The sequence below is a fragment of the Phalaenopsis equestris genome, unplaced genomic scaffold, assembly GCF_001263595.1.
Source record: "Phalaenopsis equestris unplaced genomic scaffold, ASM126359v1 Scaffold000203, whole genome shotgun sequence".
Lineage (NCBI taxonomy): Eukaryota > Viridiplantae > Streptophyta > Magnoliopsida > Asparagales > Orchidaceae > Phalaenopsis > Phalaenopsis equestris.
Window position 1 is genome coordinate 430,315 of NW_018164645.1, and position 24,047 is coordinate 454,361.

Here is a 24,047-nt window from a genome sequence, read left to right on the forward strand (position 1 = left end):
CTCAGGAAGGTCCTATAGGGAATCCCTTTTGGGTTTCCTCATGTTGGTTTCATCTTTCTAAGTGCTAGAAGTTGATACCACACACGCGAAACTCCAGAAGGGGACGGAAGCGGGTTGAATTTTTTTTTAAAATGAGACGGGTCCCATTTCTAAGGTTCTAAGATAGTCGAAGGAAGACCCCTAAGGCTAGATCCTAACTCCTACGAGAAATACTAGACCTCACGAAAAATGAGGTCAACACCTATGCATGAAAATCTGTATTTCATTTTCTAAAAGTCAAAATAGTGGTGCTTTTTATGTGATATGAAGCATTTATGTGGCATAAATGTAAAAAATTAAAGTTTAGGTGCTATATATGTAAATACAAATGAATTATGTGGTATGTAAATGCCCCTACATTTTAATACCAAAGCCACTTGAGTGTTTGTAAAAATACTTGGCAATAAAATAAAAAATTACCACTTGTAAAGTTTAACTATAATATGATTTCTACCATGTGACATCCCTAGTAGAGTATATCCAAAGTTGTGCCAATCTATCACAAACCCACATCGTCGAAGCCAACATGATAGTTTGACAGCAGCTAAAGTTGGTACAGATGGTGGATTCTGCAAACACAAAAGATAAATAAATTATGAATACCAATCAAAGCATATATAGCAAATCCCACATTGATTAATCTAACAGGCAAGCATAAATTATAAGAAAATTTAAATATATTATTAATTAATACTGAACAAGTATAAAATATTTACAAGGTGTTAGATATGTAAATACACTAGAATTGGCTGATATGTATGTAAACGCCCCAAAAAATTAAGATGCTGGTATTATCCTATGTAAATGACATAATTCATTCAATTTTAGGATACAGTTGCATGCATCCTTAAACCTTAAGAGCAGAATTGTGAAAATTACACCAACAAAAAGCTTGAACAAAAAATGCCGTACCTGTACCAGGAAAGCATCTGGACGAGGAATCTTGAAAAGAAACCATACTAAAATAAAGAACTGTATGGCTGCCTTGGTTAACACTGCAAGTGCTTTTGATATCTTGGATAGACCCTCTAAGCTTACAGATGCCTGAAAAACAAGAACTGTGTCACTAATATAAATTTGAAAATGGCCTTACAATTTTTACAACAAATAAACACTACAGGGAAAATATAATTTTTGAATAGATACCATCTCATGGATGCGGATATTCTGGTTCTTTATAACATCCATGTGAGATTCGCTACCTAGCAATTCATAAAAACAGAAAAGAAAAAAAAATAAGCATAAAATAGTTCATGAGAAAGGGGTTTCTCGATAGAAATTTAGGTTTTTTGAAGGAAAAAAAAAAGCTGAATTACATTGAATACAAGTTATACATGTTGGCATGCAACCATGCGCAGTGTCCAAATCAAACTAATAGAGTGGTGACTTGAGTATCATTGACAATCAGTTAAGTCCAAAAGAAATCATTCTCCAAGAAAAAATAGTAAAAAACATGTACAATTTCATATCTTACCTCCATTAGCAACAATATCCACCTCAAACTTTGCCTGCAAAACCAATTGCATAGAGCATCAATAGAATTGACGTAATAGAAAACTATATGAGTAAATCAATAGACGTTACGAATTTAGTAAGGTTAAATACTAAACATGATATATATATATACATATATATATATATATATATACATATATATATATATATATAAAATTATAATTATATTTATATGTATATATTTGTATGTATGAATGTATGTATGTGTGTGTGTAGACTTCTGCTATTAAACCGTGCTTTATATTTTTTTTACTCCATCTGAGTTGTACTTAGTTTTGAAAGCCCACTTTCTGTCCTAGAGGTTTTAGTTGCGTGATAGAGGAACTAATATAGAAATGCCTAGTTCTTGTAACGATTGAAACGCTTGTGACATGGTGGTGCACCAGTGAGATTGGCAGGCAACAACAGAATAGTTGGTGAGATCTCAGGAAATGGTGTATGCCAGACTTCGAATCCATTTGGGCTTAAGGTGACCATTTTTTAATCTAGTAATCGTGAGATGATCTACTGTGGTGGTGAATTGAGAGACGCAGGTTGCTATGGTGGTAGTAGGTGGGTTACAAAATTGTAGAGAGTGGGGACCAATGTTTGGTAGTGTCTGTGTTGGCAAGGAAATTTGGGAAATAGTGGGGAAATGAGAGTGATGTTTAGTGATGGAAGTGTTCTAAGGTTGATGAAAGTGTAGGAAGGAAATGCTACTTCATTGATTAATATGTGGCATAGCCAAGGAATTTGCAATTAGTTGATCAAGGAGAAAGCTTATCCAGTGAGCATAGGCAGAATCATTGGAAGCACTGGGAGCCAAATATTTTGAGTACATGGGAGAAAGTTCTTGTAGACAACAAAAATGGAGATAATTTGTTGGTTGTTCATGAGGTGAGTAGGTTCATAAGATAAGTGATGATTAATAGAGCATCAATCTAAAAATGACGAGGGAGAATGATTATATAGAAATGAGGAGATGGTGTTCGCACTCACTCATTTTTTTATGGAATGTACGAGCAACTATATTAATGCTATATGCCCCAATTGAAAAGAAGTTTCTGAAATCGGCAATTAATGTAATCGCTTCCAGTGTCAGTGCAGAGGGTTTTAATAGAGCTGTTATATTTCTTCCATGTTCTTAAATGAGAAACTAAGGAAAAGTATCCAATTTAGAGTGAAAGAAGAAGGTTGGGGAAGCTCCTCGTACATATGAGCGAAGAAGTCCTAATGGTTTTTAAAAATGAAAGATAGACGCATAAAATGAAAGTTTGTAACTCTAAAAAAATGACAAATACATGGATGACTAGGATTGTTGAAAATTATAGTTGGTGTATGTTTGAATGGCAAGGAGATAGCGTCTGATGAGGAATGCCAAAGCCTACTATGCCATAAATTCAGATACAATTAAGTGAGACAAGGTTGTAAAGCTGGGATTGGGGTAGCATACAAGCCTTTTTGACAGGAACCACTTATAAGAAGCTGATCGGTTTTCAAGTTTTTTATGTAATAGCCGCCAGAAACAAAGAAACGGAACAAGAGTTATCATTAGTTAGGAATTGGACAAATAAAAGATTTTTGGAATGTTAGACAGCAAAAGAATATTATAGAGGAAATGAATACTACTAGATGTGGTAAAGAGAAATGACCCATGGTGAAGATAAGGAAGCATTATTCATTTCCAATGATAACTTAATGTGAAGCTTGATATGCCTTAGTTTGTTGAGGGTGTGGTAGGTCTGATGTAACATGAAGATGGCGATATCAACTGTGAGTTTTTGTTGCCTCAGTGGCCAAAGAGTGAGGCTTGGATAGGTTTGAATGCGCAGGGTTGACTCTTGCCACCAGTAGTAAAGTAACCACAACCTTACCCTCTAGATGCAGGGAAAGTTATAGGTGGATTCATGATATGTAGCGATTGGAACTTGGTCGGCTTCAATGATGAGGTTGGTTTATTAGCTAGAAGAAGAGAATAAAGATAGTTGAGGGAGGGAGATTGAAAGTTGGTTCAGATTGTAGTTTTGAATGCTTAGTAGGATGACGATAATCCATCTATTGTATAGAGAAATAATATGTTCGGGGTCGAGATGTGAGCTATTAGCAACAATAGAGTCAACAATTGTTTCATTGTTTGATCTTTTATGATATTTCGTTCTTCAGCTAAATGATGTAGAAGCAGTTGGTAAATTGCAGTATCCACTCAATGGTAGTCCAAATCTTAACACGGGTATATAAAGTGAGGAAATACAAGAGAAGATGAGAGATACCGAGTAAAGGGCTGCAGCAATATTTTGGTTGATTGACACCATATGTTGTAGTGAGGGCTGGGGCAAATAAAGCTATCATCTTGGATTAGTGGTTTTGCTGGACAAGAAACGGAGCCATACAAGCATCATCAAAACTATTTTACTCTGAAATTTTTTAGAACTCAAGACCTTCATATTGGATGATTTTTTAGAGTGACTGAAAAGTCGATGGCATTCTTGATGTCTAACATCAAGAACTTGATTTGAAGAAGAATGTGGATGTCATCTCAGGGAGGATTGTTTGTCCCTAAAGACCTTCATATTGGATGAAGGGTTCATGGCTCAGAGAGCGGTAGGCCAAGTAGTTTGATAAAAGAAAAGGGCAGCTAGAGCAAGGTAGGCACCATATTGCTTGGATACTATAAAATAAATATTTGAAACATAATGAAATAAGTAGGGGAAACAGAAAAAAAGACCAAAAAGAAGAGAGGAATTTTTGTACTCCATAATTTCCAATTTTTTATATGCTCCGGAGCAGAAATCAGCGAGCAAATAACCACGAAACAGCAAGAGATAGACGACAAACTCAAAAGAGGGCTGCTCTTAACAAACAAACAAAAGCAAAAAAGCAAAATACAAAAGTGATCAACTTTTCGAGAGGTAGATCGGCTCTCCCACACCGCTAGGCATCACTATGAACACCAAAAAAGAAGCAAAAACCAGCAGCCAACAAAAACCAAGAATAAAAAAGAACAAACCCTAGGCCCTCCCCTTAACAAAATCTTCCCACATCATTTCAAATTTCCCCCCCAACTTTTCCTCCAAATTCCTTTAATTTCTCCTCGCGTATGTGATTAGGGCCTTCGTGGACCCCACCTTCTCCCTGCCTTCTTCGGCCACAACAAATTGCTGCTCCCCTCCACACGAGAAAGAGCGGCCCAATTCCTGTGCAGGCGAGCCACTTGAAGGGATCTCGACTGGTCTAGGAGGGACCGGTCGACTCTCATGCTTAACATTACTCCCCTCCCAAAGAAGTACCTTGTCCTCAAGGTGGAAGGATGGAAACTGCTTGTTGATCATCTCGTAAGTCTCTCACTTTGCCTCATAGTCTGACAATCATTTCCACTTAACCAATACCTCCTTTGCTCCCCATACTTCTCGGCGCACTCCTTTGATCTCTAGCCGCTCCATAATCACCTCCAAGTCTTTCGTCAGCTTCGGCTGTAGTGTAGACAAATGTGTATGATCTCCAATCGCACATCTCAGCTATGATACATGGAAGACCGGGTGTAGTGCGGACGATGGTAGTAAACTTAAATGGTAGGTCACTGCCCCGATGTGTGCCATCACCTCGTAAGGTTCAAAGTATCTCGGCGAAAGTTTCTCGCTCCTCCTAGCCAGTGTCTTCTGTCGGTAGGGCCTCAGCTTCAAGTAAATCATGTCCCCTGGTTCAATTTGCACGTCTCTCCTGTATTCATCCATTTTTTTCTTCATGATTTTTTGAGCCATTAGAAGATGTCCCTTGAGTTCTACTAGTATCTTGTGCCTCTCCTCCAGGTACTAATTGAAGTTAGATATCGGTGTAGCATTATGCCCATAATGTATCTAGTGAGGTGGACCCAGCTCATACAATATCTTGAAAGGAGTGGTCTGTGCTGCGGTGTAGTACGTAGTATACCAATATTCGACCCACACAATCTACTTGACCCATTGTTTCGGCATATATCTGATACAAAACAACGTAGATATGTTTCCACACTCCTATTGCCACCTCCATCTATCTATCAGTTCGGGGATGATATGCGGAGCTCCTCTTAAGAACTGTCCCTTGCAACTTGAATAGCTCTTTCCAGAAGTGACTGAGGAACACCTTATCCCTATAGGAAACAATCGATTCTGGTACTCCGTGCAAACGTACCACTTCTCAGATAAACACCGATGCAACTAGACCGCGATGTAGGGATATCGTAAGGGAATGAAATGTGCATACTTGGGCGATCCACCACCACTATGATCATCGTGAATCTTTTAACTGTCGCAACCCCTCGATAAAATCCATCGTCACTTCTCCCCAAACCTTCCCCGATAATACTAATGGTTATAGTAACCCTCCTGGTGTTATGGTCAAGTAATTGTTTCACTGACATACATTGCATTTTGCCACAATTTCGTCGACGTCTCAGTGCATTCCCACTCAATAAAGTTTTGTTGTCAGACGACTGTAGGTCTTCTACACCCTTGAGTGTCCCTCGATCGCACTACCATGAAACTCTTGCAATAATCTGGAAATATACTCCGACATCTTGGGTATCACGAATTGCCCCTGGTGGAGCAGCTGGTGCTCCCTCAATGCATATCTTGGATGATTGTTCAGCTCCTGTAGTAACTCGACCCTTATCTTCCTTAGCTCATCTCGTTCGCTCTACTGTCTCAAGGCTTCTCAATCTAAAACCAAGGGAACCAATATGAGCGTCAATTGGGGTTCTTCCACCTTTCTCGACAAAGCATCAACTGCTTTGCTCTCCAATCCTGAATGATACTGAATCTCGAAATCATACCCCAATAGCTTGGATAGCCACATCTGATGCTCCTCATCCACCATCCACTGCTCCAAATAATACTTTAAACACCTTTGATCTGTCCTGACCAAGAAATATCGTCCCAACAGGTAGAGCCGCCACTTCTGAATCGCCAAGACGATCGCCATCAATTCTCATTCATATACTGACTTTAGCCTTGCTCTAAGCGTAAGAAGCTAATTGAAGTAAGCAATCAACCGTTGATCCTACATAAGCACTGCTCTCAACCCGTACTCTGATGCATCCATTTCCACCACAAATGGTTTACTGAAATCTAGAAGTGTCGATACCAAGACGATAGTCATGACCCTCTTCAGATGTTTAAATGTCTGTATTGTTGATTCCCCCATCCTCTTACGAACTTCCGGTAGTAGCCAATGAGACCCATAAATCCTCTCAACTCCTTCAAACTCCTTGGTAAAGGGGGCCAATCAACCATAACCTCGATCTTGGACTAATCCACCGCTACCCCCATTTTGGTCACCACATGTCCTAGGTACTCCACCTGCAACTGTGCAAAAGAGCACTTTTTGAAGTTGACATACAATTGGTGCTCCATTTGTTAGAAACGGTAGAACCCGATCCACTATGCTTGGGCGGTTACTTTGCTTTAGAGAGTCACACCTCTTCACAAATAACCACTCCCTCCTTCCTCTTTTGTGAAGTGAAGCAAGCATCTCTTCAAGCATCTCTTCGCTTCCTCCTGTTCGTGATAAAAGTTTTGGATGACTCTCCTTAGGTTTAGTAGTCACGCTTAGTTCTTCTCTTCAGTTTCCTTGAGTTTAGTAGTCTCTTCGCTCCCTCCTGTTTGATTTATATATATACCACATCAACTGGTATATCTAGATCTCGCAACATCAACAACTGATATCAGTGCGTGTTTTCAGATCTGAGAAAGAATGATGGCTGCAGATGAAGTGAAGGTTTCAATGATCGAGAAGTTTGATGACACAAATTTTGATTATTGTAGAATGCAGATAGATGATTATTTTTATGGGAAGAAACTTCATCTTCCGTTATTGGAGAAAAAACCTGAAAGAATGGATGAGACAGAATGGAATTTGTTGGATCGACAAGTTCTGAGGGTTGGATGAGACAATGGAATTTGTTGGATCGACAAGTTCTGAGGGTTATTCGATTGACCCTATTGAGGTCTGTTGCACACATCGTCGTCAAGAAAATGATGACTGCAGATCTCATTGTAGCCTTAGCAGGTATGTATGAAAAGTTATCGGCAAATAACAAGATGCACTTGGTGAAGAAGTTATTGAACTTGAAGATGGCGGAAGGTGTTTTTGTAGCTTAACACCTAAATGATTTCAATGCTATCACAAATCAATTGTCGTCTGTGAAAATTGATTTTGAAAATTGATCTGTGAAAATTGATTTTGATGATGAGATATGTGCATTGATCTTGTCGGTTTTATTGCCAGATAGTTGGGAAGTCATGAGGATAGCAATTAACAGTTTTGCAGGTAAATCTAAACTGAAATACGATGATATTCGTGATTTGTTTTTTGCTGAGGAAGTTCGCAGGAAAGATTTTGGTAATGTCTCAGATTCGAGTTCGACACTGAATGTTGATTTCAGAGAGAGATGACATGACAGGAACTCAAGTATAAGGAGATCAAAATAAAAGTTTAGTAAGCAGACAACCTGTTGGAATTGTGGCAAGGCTGGCCACATAAAGAAGAACTGCAGGAATCCTAAGAAGATGAAGAATGATAGCGCAAATGTGGTATTTGAAGAAACACATGATGCACTATTGTTGAGAGTTCATAGTTATGTTGAAGACTTGATATTGAATTCAGTGGTTTTGAATGTGGTAGGAAATCTATCAGAGACCACAGTGCAAGACAATGATGGAAGTGAAGAGGAAAGTGAGTCCGCGACACCCATTCTTATTATTCCACAGACAGATTTTGAAGAACCACAAAGCTATGAAGAAATCTTGCGAGATGAAAGTTCGAGCAAGTGGGAGTTGACAGAACTTTCACCAGGAAAGAAGACATTGCACAACAAGTGAGTGTACCAGGTGAAGACTGAGTGTGATGTCAGTAAGAGGTATAAGATTAGACTTGTTGAAAAAGACTTTCAGCAGAGGCAGGATGTTGCCCATGCAATGAGAGTTGTAAGAAGAGACAAGAGTGACCCAGGAAACAGCTTGGAGGTGCAAAGCTATGTGGAGCCTACTGATATGTTGACTGACGGTGTTACTCTTGAGAAACTGAAGTTGTGCACAGCTTCAGTTGGTCTTCTGAAGCGAAGACCGATGCTTTGAGTTACAGAGGTGAAGGATTCAAGGTGGAGGATTCACAGTAGAGGATTCAAGTTAGAGGATACATGTTGAAGAAAAAGGCGACACCGCCAGTGGAGGATATCAGTTTGAGGAAGGAGATGTAGCAGTCTGTGTACCAGTCTCCAAGTGGGGGAATTGTTAGAAACGGTGGAGCCCGGTTCACTATGCTTGAGCGGTTACTTTGCTTTGGAGAGTCACACTTCTTCACATATAATCACTCATGTCTTCCTCTTTTGTGAAGTGAAGCATCTCTTCGCTCCCTCATGTTCGTGATAAAAGCTTCGGATGACTCTCCTTGGATTTAGTGGTCACGCTTTGAGTTCTTCTTCAGTTTCCTCAGGATAGAGGAAGGTTTCCTCAGGGCAGAGGAAGAGAAGTGCAAGGAGGAGCGGTTCCTTGCAGCAAAAGGAAGAAGAAGAAGAAGAAGAAGATTGTTCTCCCTCGGCTTCTTCTTGGTGGCTTGTGACAAAATTGAAATTGAGTTTATTTCTCTTGTAAGTTTGTCTTCTTCGGTGTATCTCGGTGTAGAGTTTTCTTCGATATATCTCGATATAGAGAGAGAAGAACAGGGAGAGCAACGAAGAGTGAGAGATTCCTCTTATAAGTCGAGGTGATCGACTGGTGTAAATTCCTCAAATAGTAAAATCCTCTGCAACTCCGTGGAAGTAAACAATTTGTCGAACCACGTAAATCTGTGTGTTCCGATGTGTTGTTCTTTTCTGGTGTGATTTTTCTCATTCTATTTTTCACTTCGTCGATCGTTCTCCTGTTTGATTTATATATATACCACATCAACTGGTATATCTAGATCTCACAATAACAACACCCTTATTGTCTCCAGGACTGCCCTTAGGTGCCCCACATGCTCTATCTATATACGACTGTAGACCAAAATGTCATCAAAGAGAGCCGAGAAAATTTTTTGAAGATAATCTCAAAAACCCTATTCATTAGAGACTGAAATGTCGTTGGTGCGTTGGTGAGGACAAGCGACATCATTAAAAAATCATAATGTCCTTCATATGTCCTGAAAGTTATCTTATGCAAATCTCTGAATTCATCATGATCTGGTGGTATCCCGACTTATGATCAATTTTTGAGAAAATAACTGTCACATAAAACTCATCCAGCAACTCATCAATCACAGGAATAGAAAACTTATCCAACACCGTTTCCTTGTTCAAAGCCCGCTAGTCCACACAGAATCTTTAGCTACCATCTTTTTCTTCACCAACCAGATGAGATTGAAAAAAGGGCTCACACTAGGCCTGATAATCCCACCCGTGAGCATATCTCAGAGCAACTTCTCTATCTCATCCTTTTGAATCTGAGAGTGCCTGTATGGTATGATGTTGATGGGGGGAAACACCCTCCTTCAAGGTAATAGCGTGCTCGTGCTCCCTTGGCGGAGGTAACCCGCTTGGTTGTTGAAAGACATTTGTAAACTATTGCAGGAGCTGTTGTACCCCTTCAGAAAACTCTGTCAACTCTGAATCTCGAATCTCCTCAATGCTCTGCAACTCCACCAACTAGCCAGTCCTGCTCCCCTTATTGACTTGACCATGATTTTGAGCGACACCATAGTTTTGCATAAACTAGCATCTCCTCTAAGCATCACCTTCCTACCCTCCACTTAGAACTCCATCGTTAGGGACTTCAAATCCACCTTCATCTCCCACGACGTTCACGGCCAATTCATCCCCAAAATCACATCTGTGTTGCCTCAATCTAAGTGAAGGAAATCCTCCACTTGTAAGCCATGTAGTGTCAGAACCACTCCCTTGCAAATTCCCTAACTTTTCTCCACTTTCCTTATCCCCATCACAACGTTGAAGCTCTCTATAGTTACTAGCTCCTACCCTAGCTTCTCTACAACCTAATTTCAGATAAAGTTATATGTGACTCAGCTATCAACCAACACCACAATTAGCAGTTCCCCGATCCACCCCCTCACCTTCATAGTGTGATTTGGAGTAAATCTCATCACCGAATTGAGTGACACCTCTGTCACATCCAAATGCAGATGCTCCTTCTCCATCGCCACCTCCTCTGATTCCTCACTCTCTATATCCTCCTCCTGAACTAATAGAATTTGAAGGGCAAGTTCTTTGCAACTTATCAAAGTGGTAACACTCATTTTGCTCTTTTATCTTGTATTTCGACATCTGTAAGGCGCTTGAAATTACCCCCAGAAGATGTTCTTGTATTCTTCTCCTTCGACGTCTCTCTCTAAAATGACATCGTATGGGTCCTCGGTGTCGTAGCAGTCAAGTGGCCCTTGTAGAATCCTCGAGTGTTGCCACCTTTGCTGGTCTTTTTCATCTGTTTTTTATCCTCCATCATCTGAGCAAGTTTCATCATTTCCCTCAATCCACGCGGTCTCAAGTATCGGATGGCTGCTCAGATGTCGAGGTTTAGAACTTTCGAGAAGTTCCCTTCCAGTCCTGCAACAGAAATACCACTCAACTTTCCTGACAAGAGCTATAACTTCTCCCGATATTCCACAATCTCCTCCTCCTGAGTCAGAGCATAGAATTTCTTATGAAGGTTTCCTTCTCAAATGGCTCAGAAACGCTCCAACAAGCAATCCTTAAACATCTCTCATAAGTGCATCAGATACCTAGCCTCCATCCACTAAAAACACGCTAAAGCCTTCCCCTCTAAGGATAATCCCGCTGTTATGAGCTTCTCTTTCTCAGTTAACCCATTGATTGCAAAGTACCATTCCACTCGATACACCCACCCATATGCATCCTCACCTTCAAAGATTGACATCTTCAGTTTTCTGACTCTTGCATTTCCACCCCAACCTCCCCTTCCTCCAATATTTCTCCCCTTGTATCTAGGGTGAAACTCCCTCCTCCGCTCATAGGCATTCCCAACCCTCGATTCCCTCCTTCCTCCATCATACTGTTCCATGCCCCTTATATCATCTATCCTCCAACTTTCGACCCATCCCCCTCCGTCGGAAGTCTCCACTCCCCCTCTCAGACTCTTAGGAGATGCTCATATTGGTAGATGATGTCTCCCTCAATGCCTTCTTGTTCGATCTCCTTTCCTTTTGACCGGGCCAAGAATTCTTTGATCAACCATTGGTTAGGGTTTGCAACTAGTGCGGCCGACACGACCTTGGATTGCATCTTTATGAGCTTTTTCATCATCTCCCACATTTCTCCTATACTCTCAAATCCCTCCTCCAGTTGACTTTCAATGGAAGAAAACATGTCCTCCATGGTGACGAACTTTTCCTCCATTCCCGATTTGATTTGTCCTACCTCTCTTTTTAGCACATCCACTTTCTTTGCAGTCATCTCACCACGATCTATGCTCTATACCAATTTGATACGCTCCGGAGCAGAAATTAGCAAGCAAACAACCATGAATCGGCAAGAGATAGACGACAAACTCAAAAGAGGGCTGCTCTTAACAAGCAAATAAAAGCAACCAAGAAAGATACAAGGGTGATCTAATTTTTGAGAGGTAGATCGGCTCTCTCACACCGTTATGTTTTGCTAGGAACACCACAAAAGAAACAAAAACCAGCATAAAAAGAACAAACCTTAAGTCCTCCCTTTAATAGAATCCTCTCCCAACATTTCAAAGTTTTGCCCCCAACATTCCCTTCCAATTCCTTCAATTTCTCCTCCTTGCATATGTGATTAGGGCCCCCGTGGACCCCATCTTCTTCCAGGCTTCTTAGGCCATAGCAAATTGCCGCTTCCCTCCTCCACGCAAGAAAAACCGGTCTGATCCCTGTGTAGTTGGGCCACTTGAAGGGATCTCAACCGGTCCAGGAGGGGCCAGTCAACTCTCGAGCGTAATAGTTTTACGGTAGGAGTTAATTTCATATTAAGCCATAGAATTAATATTGGTACAAGTACTAGAGACCACTTCACATAGATAATCAAAAATGACTAGGGAGGTTTTAGGTAAAGAGCAGAGCTAGAGATGATAAAGACTGAGCTGCACCTTTCTGCAATATCGGTGATAGAAAATGCATTATGATCAATAATTAATAAGTGAAGCAAATCAAATGATACTACTAATTGGCAAGAAAATCTGAGAATAAGAAACGAGTAAAGAAAGGCCGTCAATTGAACAATACAAAAAACTAAAAAGGGTCAAAATTCCTGAAGACCTGTTTTAACTATATTTTTAAAAGTTTTAGTTTGCGAAGACGATGGATTGTTATGTTAACGTTTATGACTGTATAGGTGAAAGAAAACTAAAGATGATAACAATAGCATCAGATTCACAAAAAGATAAAATTTTAACAATAATCATAATAAAACTCTGCATGTTATAAAACTCAATTCAAAATGAAATTAAAACCACCCCTCCCTGATACATATTACTCGAGCATTTCGTCCCATAGGGCAGCCAAAATAACTAAGGAAATCAAAAGACGCCTTTGAAAAGAAAAAAAAAATGATCTAAGGTAATTCTAAAGGAATTTATTGAAGAAAAAAAAAAGAGTATCAAACCTTATGCAGTGACAAAGCGATCAATCAATCCTAGCAGCTATAAGATGACATACAGATCTAAATTGAAATTGGAAAGAATAATGAAACTAACTAAAGAGAAATAGAACTTTACTTGGCTGGCAAGTGAAAGGGCGTGGTATTGCATTCGAGGACTACGACCAATGTCACCAAGAACCACAATAGCAACTCTAGGTTTCTTCTCCATCAGTCCCTGGTCAAAAACTTAACTAAACTAGTTAAAATAGTTGGTAGATTAGTCAAAGATACAATTAATACAAACGTATGGAAAGGGATAAAAAACCTACAGTGCTCGCCCAGTTAATTAACCAGTTAGTAGTTCAACCATCAAAATCCACAAATAAGTTTAGGGCTTCTCTTGGATTGAGAATTAAAAAATAAGAATGAAATGGAAATCGTAAAAGAATTGTATTGAAATTAGCTTTATCTCTGTTTGGTGGAGGAGAAATTGAGTAAGACATTTCTTCTTTGGTTGATGAGATATTGAATTTTTATTTATTGTGAAAGAAAATCGTGAATAACTATAAAAAATTTTCTCGGGTAAAAAATTGTCAATGAACAAAAAATATTTATTCACATCTCTAGGCAGATCCAACTACCAATTAATCACATTGGAACCAAACGCTGAATATAAATTTGTGAAATAAAATGCATTGCATTCCTTTCAATTCCATCAAACCAAATAAATGCTTGAGGTTATGTTTCTGCACTATGCCATATCCAACTAAAAGAACCTAAATCCCGTTCAAATGATCACATGTGACAAGGCGAAGGAACAAAAGATGTAGAAAATTGTGTTACTGAATTCCGGGGCAGTGAGGTGGGTTATTTGAGGGATAGGGATTTGAGAAGAAAAGAATAGTTTAAAAGCCCTTTTTTTATTACACTATTCATCTTGATAGAAATTCAAAGCTCCACCATAGGAACTAAATATACACAATTTGAAAAAATGTTTCGACTTGAATTGACCTCTTAGGGGATATTTTTAATTACTCTGTTCATCTCAAAAGAGATTCAAACCTTCACCATAGGCAATAATCAAATGCAAATTGAGAAAATGTTTTATGTCGCACTGAATTCTTAATACACATATAATGAACAAGACAAACATATAAATGAGTGACCCATTATAGAGTGACTCACTTAACCTCAATAAATACACAAATAACCAATAAATACACAAATAACATTCTATCTAAAAAATAATAACATAGAAAAGGGTGGATACAAAGCTTAAAAGTAGTGCCAAGCTTAAGAATATAATTCATCAACAAAGCATATCTAATATGCAGAATAACGTAATCACGCACGCTATCTATAAAGCAAGCATAAGAAATATGAAGAGTAACAATTAATAATGTCATTCAAAAATAAGGGTGTCAATAAATGACCCGACTTGATAGCCCAATCACCCAACTAAAAAAATCAAAGTTTGAATTAACCCGATAACTATTCAAACCCAACTAAAAAAAATCAAAGTTTGAATTAACCCGATAACTATTTGAGTCAAGTTCAAGTCTAAATCATAGACCCAGATAGTATTTCAGCGGGCTTCGGGTTGACCCAAGATCAACCTAAGAATGAATTGATTATCATTTGGGTTCAGGTTGGGCAGGCTTTGGCAATTAATTTGAGTTAAACAGATCATAATTAGATTAATTGGATAAATGTAAACAGAAAATTTATATGATTCATAATAAATGGGTTATAGATGGGTCGGGTTCGGGTAGATGGTTTTAGGTTGAGTAAGGATTAGATCAAATACTTTGACCAATATAATAAATGGATCGAGTTTGTGTCAAATATATTCGATTTAGATCAACTTCAAGTCAGATCAGCACCTATCTCATCAACTCGAATTGAAAAGCCTAATTAAGAAGCAACAAAACATGTACCTGTGGGATGCATGCAGCCATGGTAAAAATGCCAAGGTAGAGTAATGACTAATCCATGTCATGATAACATTTTAATATACTATGTTAGTGAAATGTATTAGATGACGTGGTAACAAACAGACCACTCAGAGAACCTGTTACTGTTAGTATGAGCCCATCAACCATCCTACCAAACAATTGCAATCATGCTCATCAACTAGCATATTAATAAACATACAAGACATAGATATCAACTATGCATATCATTTGGGATAATATCTTATTAATGAAAACATCAATGGCATTTTATCAAGAATGGAAAACATCAACAATGATTATGTTTTGAACATGGTTACCGATAGATTCTATATATTTGAATTATGTATGGGCAATATGAAAATCAAGAGTAATATAAAAGTATTCTACTAAAAGGTAAGAAAAAAAATTGGTAAGGGGAAATACTAATGTAATTCAAATAGATAGAAAACATATACCGATAATAATTTATAATTTCAAATGCCATAAGCCAAGCGCTGCAACCTGTTACAAATAGAATTAGTTTTAGGAGCTATTTATTACACTTTCAGCATTATAAGATGAGTCCCAAGGAACGCTAAATTTTGCAAAATAAATTTGATGACCACTTCAAGGAATAGCTCCTTCAGCATAGTTTGAGTCCATGTGTAACGCGTGTTGATCTCAAATAAATAAATAAATAATAAATAAATAAATAAATGATGAATGTGTATTAATTAATAGTCATGGTGAGCCAAAGCGTTGCTACGATCCTGTGACTCGAGCACAAGCGAAGGAAGTGATCGCATGAACTGTCTTGCGTGGGACCTCATGATCCCGTGATACCACTACATGTTATCCATGAGATTTCATGATTCCCAAGATCGCGCAAGTTCCCGAATGGGAAAACTTGTATACAGCGATCGCGGGAGGCCCGCTACATCCGGGTTCCATCCTTTTACCTACTTTTAGCTGATTTCTTTCCTTTCTAATTTGTTTCATAGTTCTCTATTTCTAATTAGCTTTTTTTTCTATGAGAAAACTATTTATATCTAATCATTTCCTATTTTTTAGGGCTTTTGCTTTGCTTGATATTATGGAGAATGTAAATTTTGATTTCCTCCTTTAAGAGTGTTGTATCATTTTCTTTTTGCAACTGGAATGTCTTTATCTTATTTAAAAATATGTGGAGAACATCCTCACTGCTCATATCTCATCATTTTGTAATTCTTTTGTCTTCAGCTTGGACAAACGCCAAATGATACCTATCCTCATCCAAATGTCGTAGACCTCGCAAAGTTTCATCCCCTTATTAATTTTTCCCCACCTCCCCACAAAACCTGCTTCCAAAACACTTTCTAAGCCTTGGAACAATATCATCTAGTGTCAGAGCTTGAAAACCCCTAAATTTTGAGGGATTTGTCATTCTTACACCTAAACCAAGAATCGATGCAACCTAACCTAGCACCCCCACCGAAAAAAAATTTCGCCGCACATCCCTAAACCACAACTTTTTTTTCTTTGAAACTTCCATAGGAATAAAAGAACCTCATACCACCGAGGAGAACCCCTCAACAAGGTGTGCAAAAACTAGCTAGGGAGGATATGCAGAGGGAAATCTTCTAACTACAATAATGATTTACCTCCTTTGAGAGGACATAAATCAATAAAGTCACTCATAGCCACAAAGGCGACTCGCCGGATCAAGAGGAGAAAGTGAATCCCTTGCCCCCAAAAGCTTCAAGTGATGAACAATCGATGTTGCGTGGATTTAGTATTGAATATTAGAGGAGATGCCAAAATACTGGAGTAAAGATCGACTTATCTGATTTTGAAGGTCGCATGGATCGAACGAATGCATCGATTACTCTAGACAGTCGAATGAGTTTTTCAATACAACGATGTCCCACCTAACAGAAAGGTCAAATTGGTCGTTGTCGGTCGTTAAATTTGGGAAAAAGGTATTTGATTTAATATAATATATATAATTTTGAAATGTAAGTGTTTAATTTTGAAAATACGAGACCGAACTGATCTCATATAGACGATAGTTTAAATAAATGAGCACAACACTACAAGTGACATATTTATCCCGAGAAATAAACATATCACTATCCGTCAGGCTCGATTAAATAAACTAAAGAATTTATGACATCCGTTTTAGTCTACGAACCTTTATGTTGACCAACAAATTCTCTTATCTAATATTAAGAATTAGATAGAGTTTATCTTATTTGGTCCTTAAACCTCCATATAGAGGCAAACGTCTATAGTTAATTACCTCTTAAATGACTGAAATCACTTAAGAGCACTCTAGATGATGATCAAAAGTATCTATCTTCATGAATTCAAAGTTTGAGGTTTTCAAGGTTAGATATAGAAAATTCAAGTGAGAAAGAGACCAAATGGGAACACTTATTATGGAGTCAAGGGAAAGAAAAGTAGGGGATGTTATGGATTCTGAGGTGGACCTCAGTGACTTCCCAAATTATCTTATTGTTTGTTTTCAATTTCGAGCAGATATTATTTGATGTTTTATCATGCCAATTTTATTATTTTGAACTTATATTTGCGTGACACGGTCATACAAATCACCTGGAAGATATGAGGGTTTATGTCATATAGGACGGCAACCTCGGAACCTAAAGCGAGTTAGGGCTTCAATTGCACAACATGACTGTGCAAAGGCCTAAAAGATAAAGTGAGAATTTATGTCGCGCTATGCAAACTACCTCAAAGTCCTATGGCTTGTTATTTAATTTTAAGAAAAAGTTTGTTGTTGCAGATTTGTTTGCTCTCCAAGTTGTCCTAGTCGAGATGCCCACGGTGTTAGCTCCAAGCTTCACGTCGTAGCATTCCAAGTTTAGTTTATGCTTAAATGTACATGCAATTGTTGAGTCGGTGATCAGCTACTGGGTACCTCCTATAAAATCATACTACTGGCCTCCTATTCTAAGGGTATAATGCATAAAAACAAACAGTAACAGGTGCAGAAAAAGAAAAGCAGTAGTAGAGAAAAAATTGTAAATGTACAGTAAAGAGCATTAAAATACGCAAGTAAAGAAAGTAAAACACTATAAATGTCAAACAAATCTGTATACCTGAAGAGGTTGCTGCTCCTGTAAATGTGGTCGATGTCGTAGGTACGAGTATAGTAAAAGAATTTAAGAGACGTACAAACATGACATTTATATAAGCATGAGCAGCAAAAAGAAACACCATCTGGAAAAACTCGAGAAAAGCGACAAATGACTCACGGTAACTCGAAGAAAGTCATCGAAAACACGAGCAAAAACTGAAGAAATACTACGAGTGTTTTACCAAATTTCAATAAAACCGTAAGTAGCACACGAAGAATCCGAAAAAGGAGAGAAAACCGTAAGCACTCGGGACAAGGTGAACTCAGAATCAGAACCTTGGGTCAAAATCAAGACCCTGGGGCCCTAACAAAATAATCAACACCATGTATGTGTGATCCAACACTAAGTAAAAGGTTATCGGCCTGACAATCACAAAAAAAGGTAATTCCTAACTAGTTCATATGACTGACCAGTGAAATTTTCAGAAAATATTAGACAATGATTTCATTTTTCAAAAGAAATTTTAATTTGTCATGCACTTTGAAAGATTTTTTTTTTAGTTGATTATGTGTATACATATATATATATCACTTAAAGAAATTTTCATACTTTAGAAAGTTAATGAGTCAGTCATATTGGTAGGCTAAAACTTCCCACTATCTGTAAAAGAAATGGGTAATTATTTACTAAGTATTAGAGGTGCGGTAGTGTCAATCTCTCATTCTCTCAAGGTCACTGAGTCAGGATTGTGCTAAAACTTCTCACGCATACATAGATGCCTTTTACATCATTGTCCCCTGAACACCAAAACCGACCTACTTACAATCTTGCTTGATGGTCCACATATAGCAAAAGACTATATGTGCGCACTTATGCTTCGTACATAAGTGTATAAATCCGACCAAGAAGCACGAAAAGAAAATAAAGAAAAATGAGGTGAGAAAGAAGAGGGATTAATCCATTTGAAATAGAAAAGTAATAAAGAATGAATCGGCCCTCAAAACCGCATTCAAAACCATTTCCAAAAATGATCCAAAAACTTTCCAAACTTTCATAAGTCGAAGCCGTTGAAATTTCATACTTTCTCAAAAAAAGAAACAACATTTTAACCCTCCCACAAGTGGCGTTCTCACTTTCCAAAATAGCAAACAAGGGCCCTCAAACATACATCAAACTATCCAAAATAGCACATATTTGAATCCCAAACAAACGAGCCAAAAGCCCTCCCCAAGGAAGGTAGTTCCAAAATTGCAGCCAATCGAGCCAAGAAAAAGCCCCCAAAACTGTGTTCAAATCAGCCATAAATCAGTCTCAAAACTATGTCCAAAACAGCCAATAATATGTCCCAAAATCACAGTCCAAACCTCCCCAAAATCAGGCCAAACCTCAGCCCATACCTCACCAAAACAGGGCAACCCGGCAGCCCAAATCAGCCCATGCAGGTAAATTATTCGATACATGAGAATTGAGTGGTATGTATGTAAAACTGCAGCTCACGTGTGAGACATGGGAGTGTATGAGAGCCGGATAATCTATGCAGGTATAGATACTTAAGCCTAGGCGTTGGATGCATAAATGCGTAGGAATTTTGTGGTATGAGTGTGGCTGAAAAGAAGGCATAAAAAAATTGCCGCCAAAGACAGTAAAATAAGATCACAAAAGATCTACAAACAGTGACTCTTATCAATAGAGCTACATATATAAACTCTTCCAGGTAAATACACACCCCTCATTGACGTTTGAAAAATACATGGAATAATAGGTTCGACCATGGGAGGTGCCAACTACGCAAGACCTGGTGGCATTTAGCTGTAAATCAACTCACCTTTCAAAAGTGAATAAGTGCCAATCGTTCGCATTTAATAAAATCCTCAACATCACTAAGTACGTAGTTTTATAATATAGAGCTCAAAATAGCCATTTAGAGAGCTGCACCTTTCCCACACCATAAAAAAAATTCATCTGTAGCAAACTATTTTCTCTTTCTTTTTTTTTCTTTTTTTAAAGGAGGTTTATATGCATACCACATAAACCATATGAATTCACATATCTAACACCCAAAATTTATTTCATCATTCTACTTGTACCGATACTAATAGAAATTGAGGGTTGCCTATGCAAATATAAAAGTTTGATTAAGACATTTGACTGCAAAAGAATTGTGTTGCATGTGTGTGAATACCCCTTAGCTAACAGAGAATAAAGCCCTTTTTAAAAAAATAAATAAATAAATAAATAAATATAAAATTGGAACGATATGCTCAGAACATAAATTCCCATGGACAAAACCTATAATGAAATCCCAAATATCTAATTCCTCTTCAACCCCAACTGTGCCAAACTCCCAAAACAGCAAATTCTTCAACGCCAAAAGTGTGTGTGTGTGTACACATATGTATATATATATATATATTCATCAACGCCAGGTATAGCAAAAATCCAAAATACACAACTCTTCGGCAGTATCAACTATACAGACACTTAGCATATCTGCTTTAAACACCAAAATTGTGAGCAACAGGCGATCCACAACTTTTCATTCTCGTGCACTTCCACTTTATTTAAGCACAAAGACTATTTGGTGGCATGATTTGAACAAGACATGTGTAAAAGAGGTCTTAGCCTAGATCCCCACAACTGTAATATATTTATATATTTAAACTCAAACCTTGATGTTTACACCTATAAAGCTTTGGCGCCACAAACCGCACACCCGACAGTGACACCGAGTAGGCTAGAGAGAGAAGAAGGCAAGCAACTATATATATATATGAACATTTAGGAGCAAATATGCTGACACACAAGATTTGTGTAGCAGATGCAAGGTTAAGAACCTCTTTGCAGGCCAAGCCGATCAAAATGGAGGGGAGACGGAAAGAATTATTACCTCCTGATGAGCAAGGAAATTAAGCACAAGAATCTATAGGTCAGAAAGGAAGCTTCCACGAATACCACAGCAAATGCACACAACCAGTGAAGATCCAGCCAACCCAGAATTTATTTTTTTTTTGGCAGCACCTCCCCTCTCTCCAGAATTTCAACAACCCCAAAACCCTCCCCAAGTGGAAGAAATATTCCCTCAGTACTACGCTTGTAAAGCTACGTGCGTAGACAATAAAATGTCGCTACTTGGAAAGCCCGACCCCGCCTATTAAAGCACGTAAAAATAATACAAAAAATAATTTCTGATAATGTGCGACCCGGCCCGACCCTAAACCCGGAAAATTTCCCGCCAGGATAAAAATTTTTCGCGCCTACTTACTGTTCTACTCGCAATTCTATTCACAAGTAGGTGGAAGAAATATTTCGCAGCTCCGTTTGCAGCTCTGCAGCTAGGGTTCTGATGGAGGTGTCTAGGAATGTTGAGATGTCGTTTGAGATGTCGAAGGAATTACACCCATCATTCAGCTTAAAATTTGAAGATCAAGTGATACAATCTTTTCTAGTTTTATGTTAGCTTAAAATTTAGGGTCTGTTACTGGTAAAATTTACGGTGTTCTTCTGTTATTATGGTGTTAAACTTGAGTTTTCTTGGTGTTATTCTTATGTTATTCTGGTGTTACTCTGGAATTACTCCAATGTTAGTCTTTGATTTAGTATTGTTACTGTGGTATAATAGTTGGCTTAGTCTAATATAAATGTTGGTGTTGAGGTAGTGTTATTGGGTGTTGTTCTACAGCGTTTTTTTTTTTTTGTATTATAATGGTGTTTTTTTTGTTATTATGGTTTTAGGTTTGTGGTTGTTTGGTGTTACGCTTGTGTTATTCAGATGTTACTCTGGTATTACTCCAATGTTACGTTGTTTATTACCTTCAATTTATTACTTTACTGTGTTATTATTGTTTAGTTCTGATGTTATCAATGTGTTATGAAGTCCTGAGGCAACACACGTTTGTGTTATTATGGTATTAGGCTTGTGGTTATTTGGTGTTATTCTTGTATTATTCTGGCATTACTTTGGTATTACTCCAATGTTAACTTTGATTTATTACTTTACTGTGTTATTATTGTGCTATGCTGATGTTATAATGGTATTATGCAGTCCTGTGAGTCAACACATGTTTGTAATGATCCAATTGCAGAAAAGTTTCTAAATAGCATTGTCCACAATAAGCAAGAAGCATATGAAAGTTATCGTGCCTATGCACATCACGTAGGATTCACTGTTCGGAAGGACCACACTACCTACTGGCCGAACTCCAAGAAAATCGAGATCAAAGATTATATTTGTGGAAAAGCTGGCTACAAGAAAGAGCCTAACAACACAGTTAAATTCAGAAAAGAAGACACGAGTACTGGCTGTAAGGCTTACAGCTGAAGTATCAGTGGAGAGTGAGACTAAATATTACGTATTAAGATTAAGATTGGATGATGAGGGGCAACTCTGAACTGTGTTAGTTGACAAAGTTACTTGTGAGGTTACATGTAGTTGCAAAAAATTTGAGATGATGGACTTGTTGTGCTTCCATGCACTATTTGTTCTCAGTGTCGCCAAAATAAAGGTGATTCCGGAGAAGTATTTCTTATTGCGGTGGTCTATCCATGCTAAACAGGACATGTATAACAGGTTTGGTTGCAGAGATCTAAAAGGCTCTGGGTTGAATAATGTTTCTTCAAGTTCCATTATATTCACGTCATGCTCCCAGAAATTTGCATATTAACTCATTAATAGAGCACGAGCAAATGAGTTAGTTGAAGAGTGTTTGTGGGAGACGTTTAAGAAATTATCTGGAGTAATTGAGGATACTCTAGCAGGGAGAACGATCGAAATCAAGAAAACAAAAAAAGAAGAAGCAACTTACAAATATAGAAGTCAATGTGAACGACCATGCTAAAAAGAGACCGAAAGGAGTATTTACATCTAGGTTGAAAGGATATCGGGAGAAAAATAAAAAAGCTAAAAGTACAATTTTTTTTTTATTTAGTATTTCCTTCCTTCCATGTATAATGCATATTTCTAACTTTAACCATTGCATTCAAAAATGGAACAAGAAGCAACAACTAGCCGTCGAGTTGTTGATGCATTGAGGAAAGCTTGACAGATTGTCTTCTTACCCAGGTATGTTGCTAAAAGCTAAAATTCAATATCATTTGACTGTCTTTTATATAAAATATTTCACTCAAATTAAATTTGGTATTACTCCCCTTTTGCAGGAATACTTTGCATCGCACCTAACTGAAACATACACTGGACTATTGATGGATTTCATAAGTGAGATATAGGCTCTGTTTGGCGCAGCTGCAGATTCTCAGCTTTTCAGCTGCAGCTGCGCTGCCCCAGGGAGCTGCTGCGCAGCTAGGGGGAAGCAGCTGTGGGGAAGCTGACGGACTGTTTGGTGCAGCTGCGGGAAAAATGCTGTAGGCCAGCTGTTTCATGTTAAAATGACCAAACTGCCCCTATTTGTTAAAACTGTTTTTAATTTTTGATTTATTTGTATAAATATGAGTGTAATATACATAAAATTCAGAAAAATATTATTTCTTGATTAATTAAATTAAATATATTGGTTTTAATATTCGTTTTTATAGAAAATTTTTAAAAAATATTGTAATTTTGAAAACATATAGGTTTAAAATTTATCTTTATCTATATATCAATGTATACATATATTAATTCATCCATACATATAAAAATTTAGAAACATATATTTTAGAAGCATTGTAGACCATAAAAGGATCTTCCATAACCATTTATGAAAAACTTTAATCCTTAATAAAGTTATTTATTACATCACCAGTGCACATAAATTAACTCTTACTAACAAACACTCATAATTTGACTGTTTTGTCTTTATAACAAATTACAAATCAATCACATATTAACCAACGCATTAGTAATTTGTTCTCGAATGACCGTCATTTCAATTGCACATTCCCCTTCCTTAGTACAAATGGTTGATTGTTCACTCTCATCTC

General features: G+C 37.8%; 1 protein-coding gene across 5 annotated transcripts in view; it reads right to left on the reverse strand.

Annotated features, from left to right (window-relative positions):
• LOC110022877 (UDP-glycosyltransferase TURAN) overlaps nucleotides 1-24,047 on the reverse strand; it is a 56,596-nt gene that overhangs the window by 9,537 nt on the left and 23,012 nt on the right. For 3 of the 5 annotated variants that reach the window (XM_020722009.1, XM_020722005.1, XM_020722008.1), the window contains exons 2-6: nucleotides 13,257-13,355; nucleotides 1,514-1,547; nucleotides 1,186-1,241; nucleotides 952-1,083; nucleotides 460-608 (exon numbers count right to left, since the gene is read on the reverse strand). In XM_020722009.1, coding sequence (XP_020577668.1) covers nucleotides 460-608; nucleotides 952-1,083; nucleotides 1,186-1,241; nucleotides 1,514-1,547; nucleotides 13,257-13,349 — 464 coding nt within the window. In that variant the 5' untranslated portion in view covers nucleotides 13,350-13,355. Of the gene's footprint in view, nucleotides 1-459; nucleotides 609-951; nucleotides 1,084-1,185; nucleotides 1,242-1,513; nucleotides 1,548-13,256; nucleotides 13,367-15,530; nucleotides 15,577-24,047 lie in introns of all 5 variants that reach the window. The other 2 variants (XM_020722006.1, XM_020722007.1) reach the window with 2 other exon arrangements.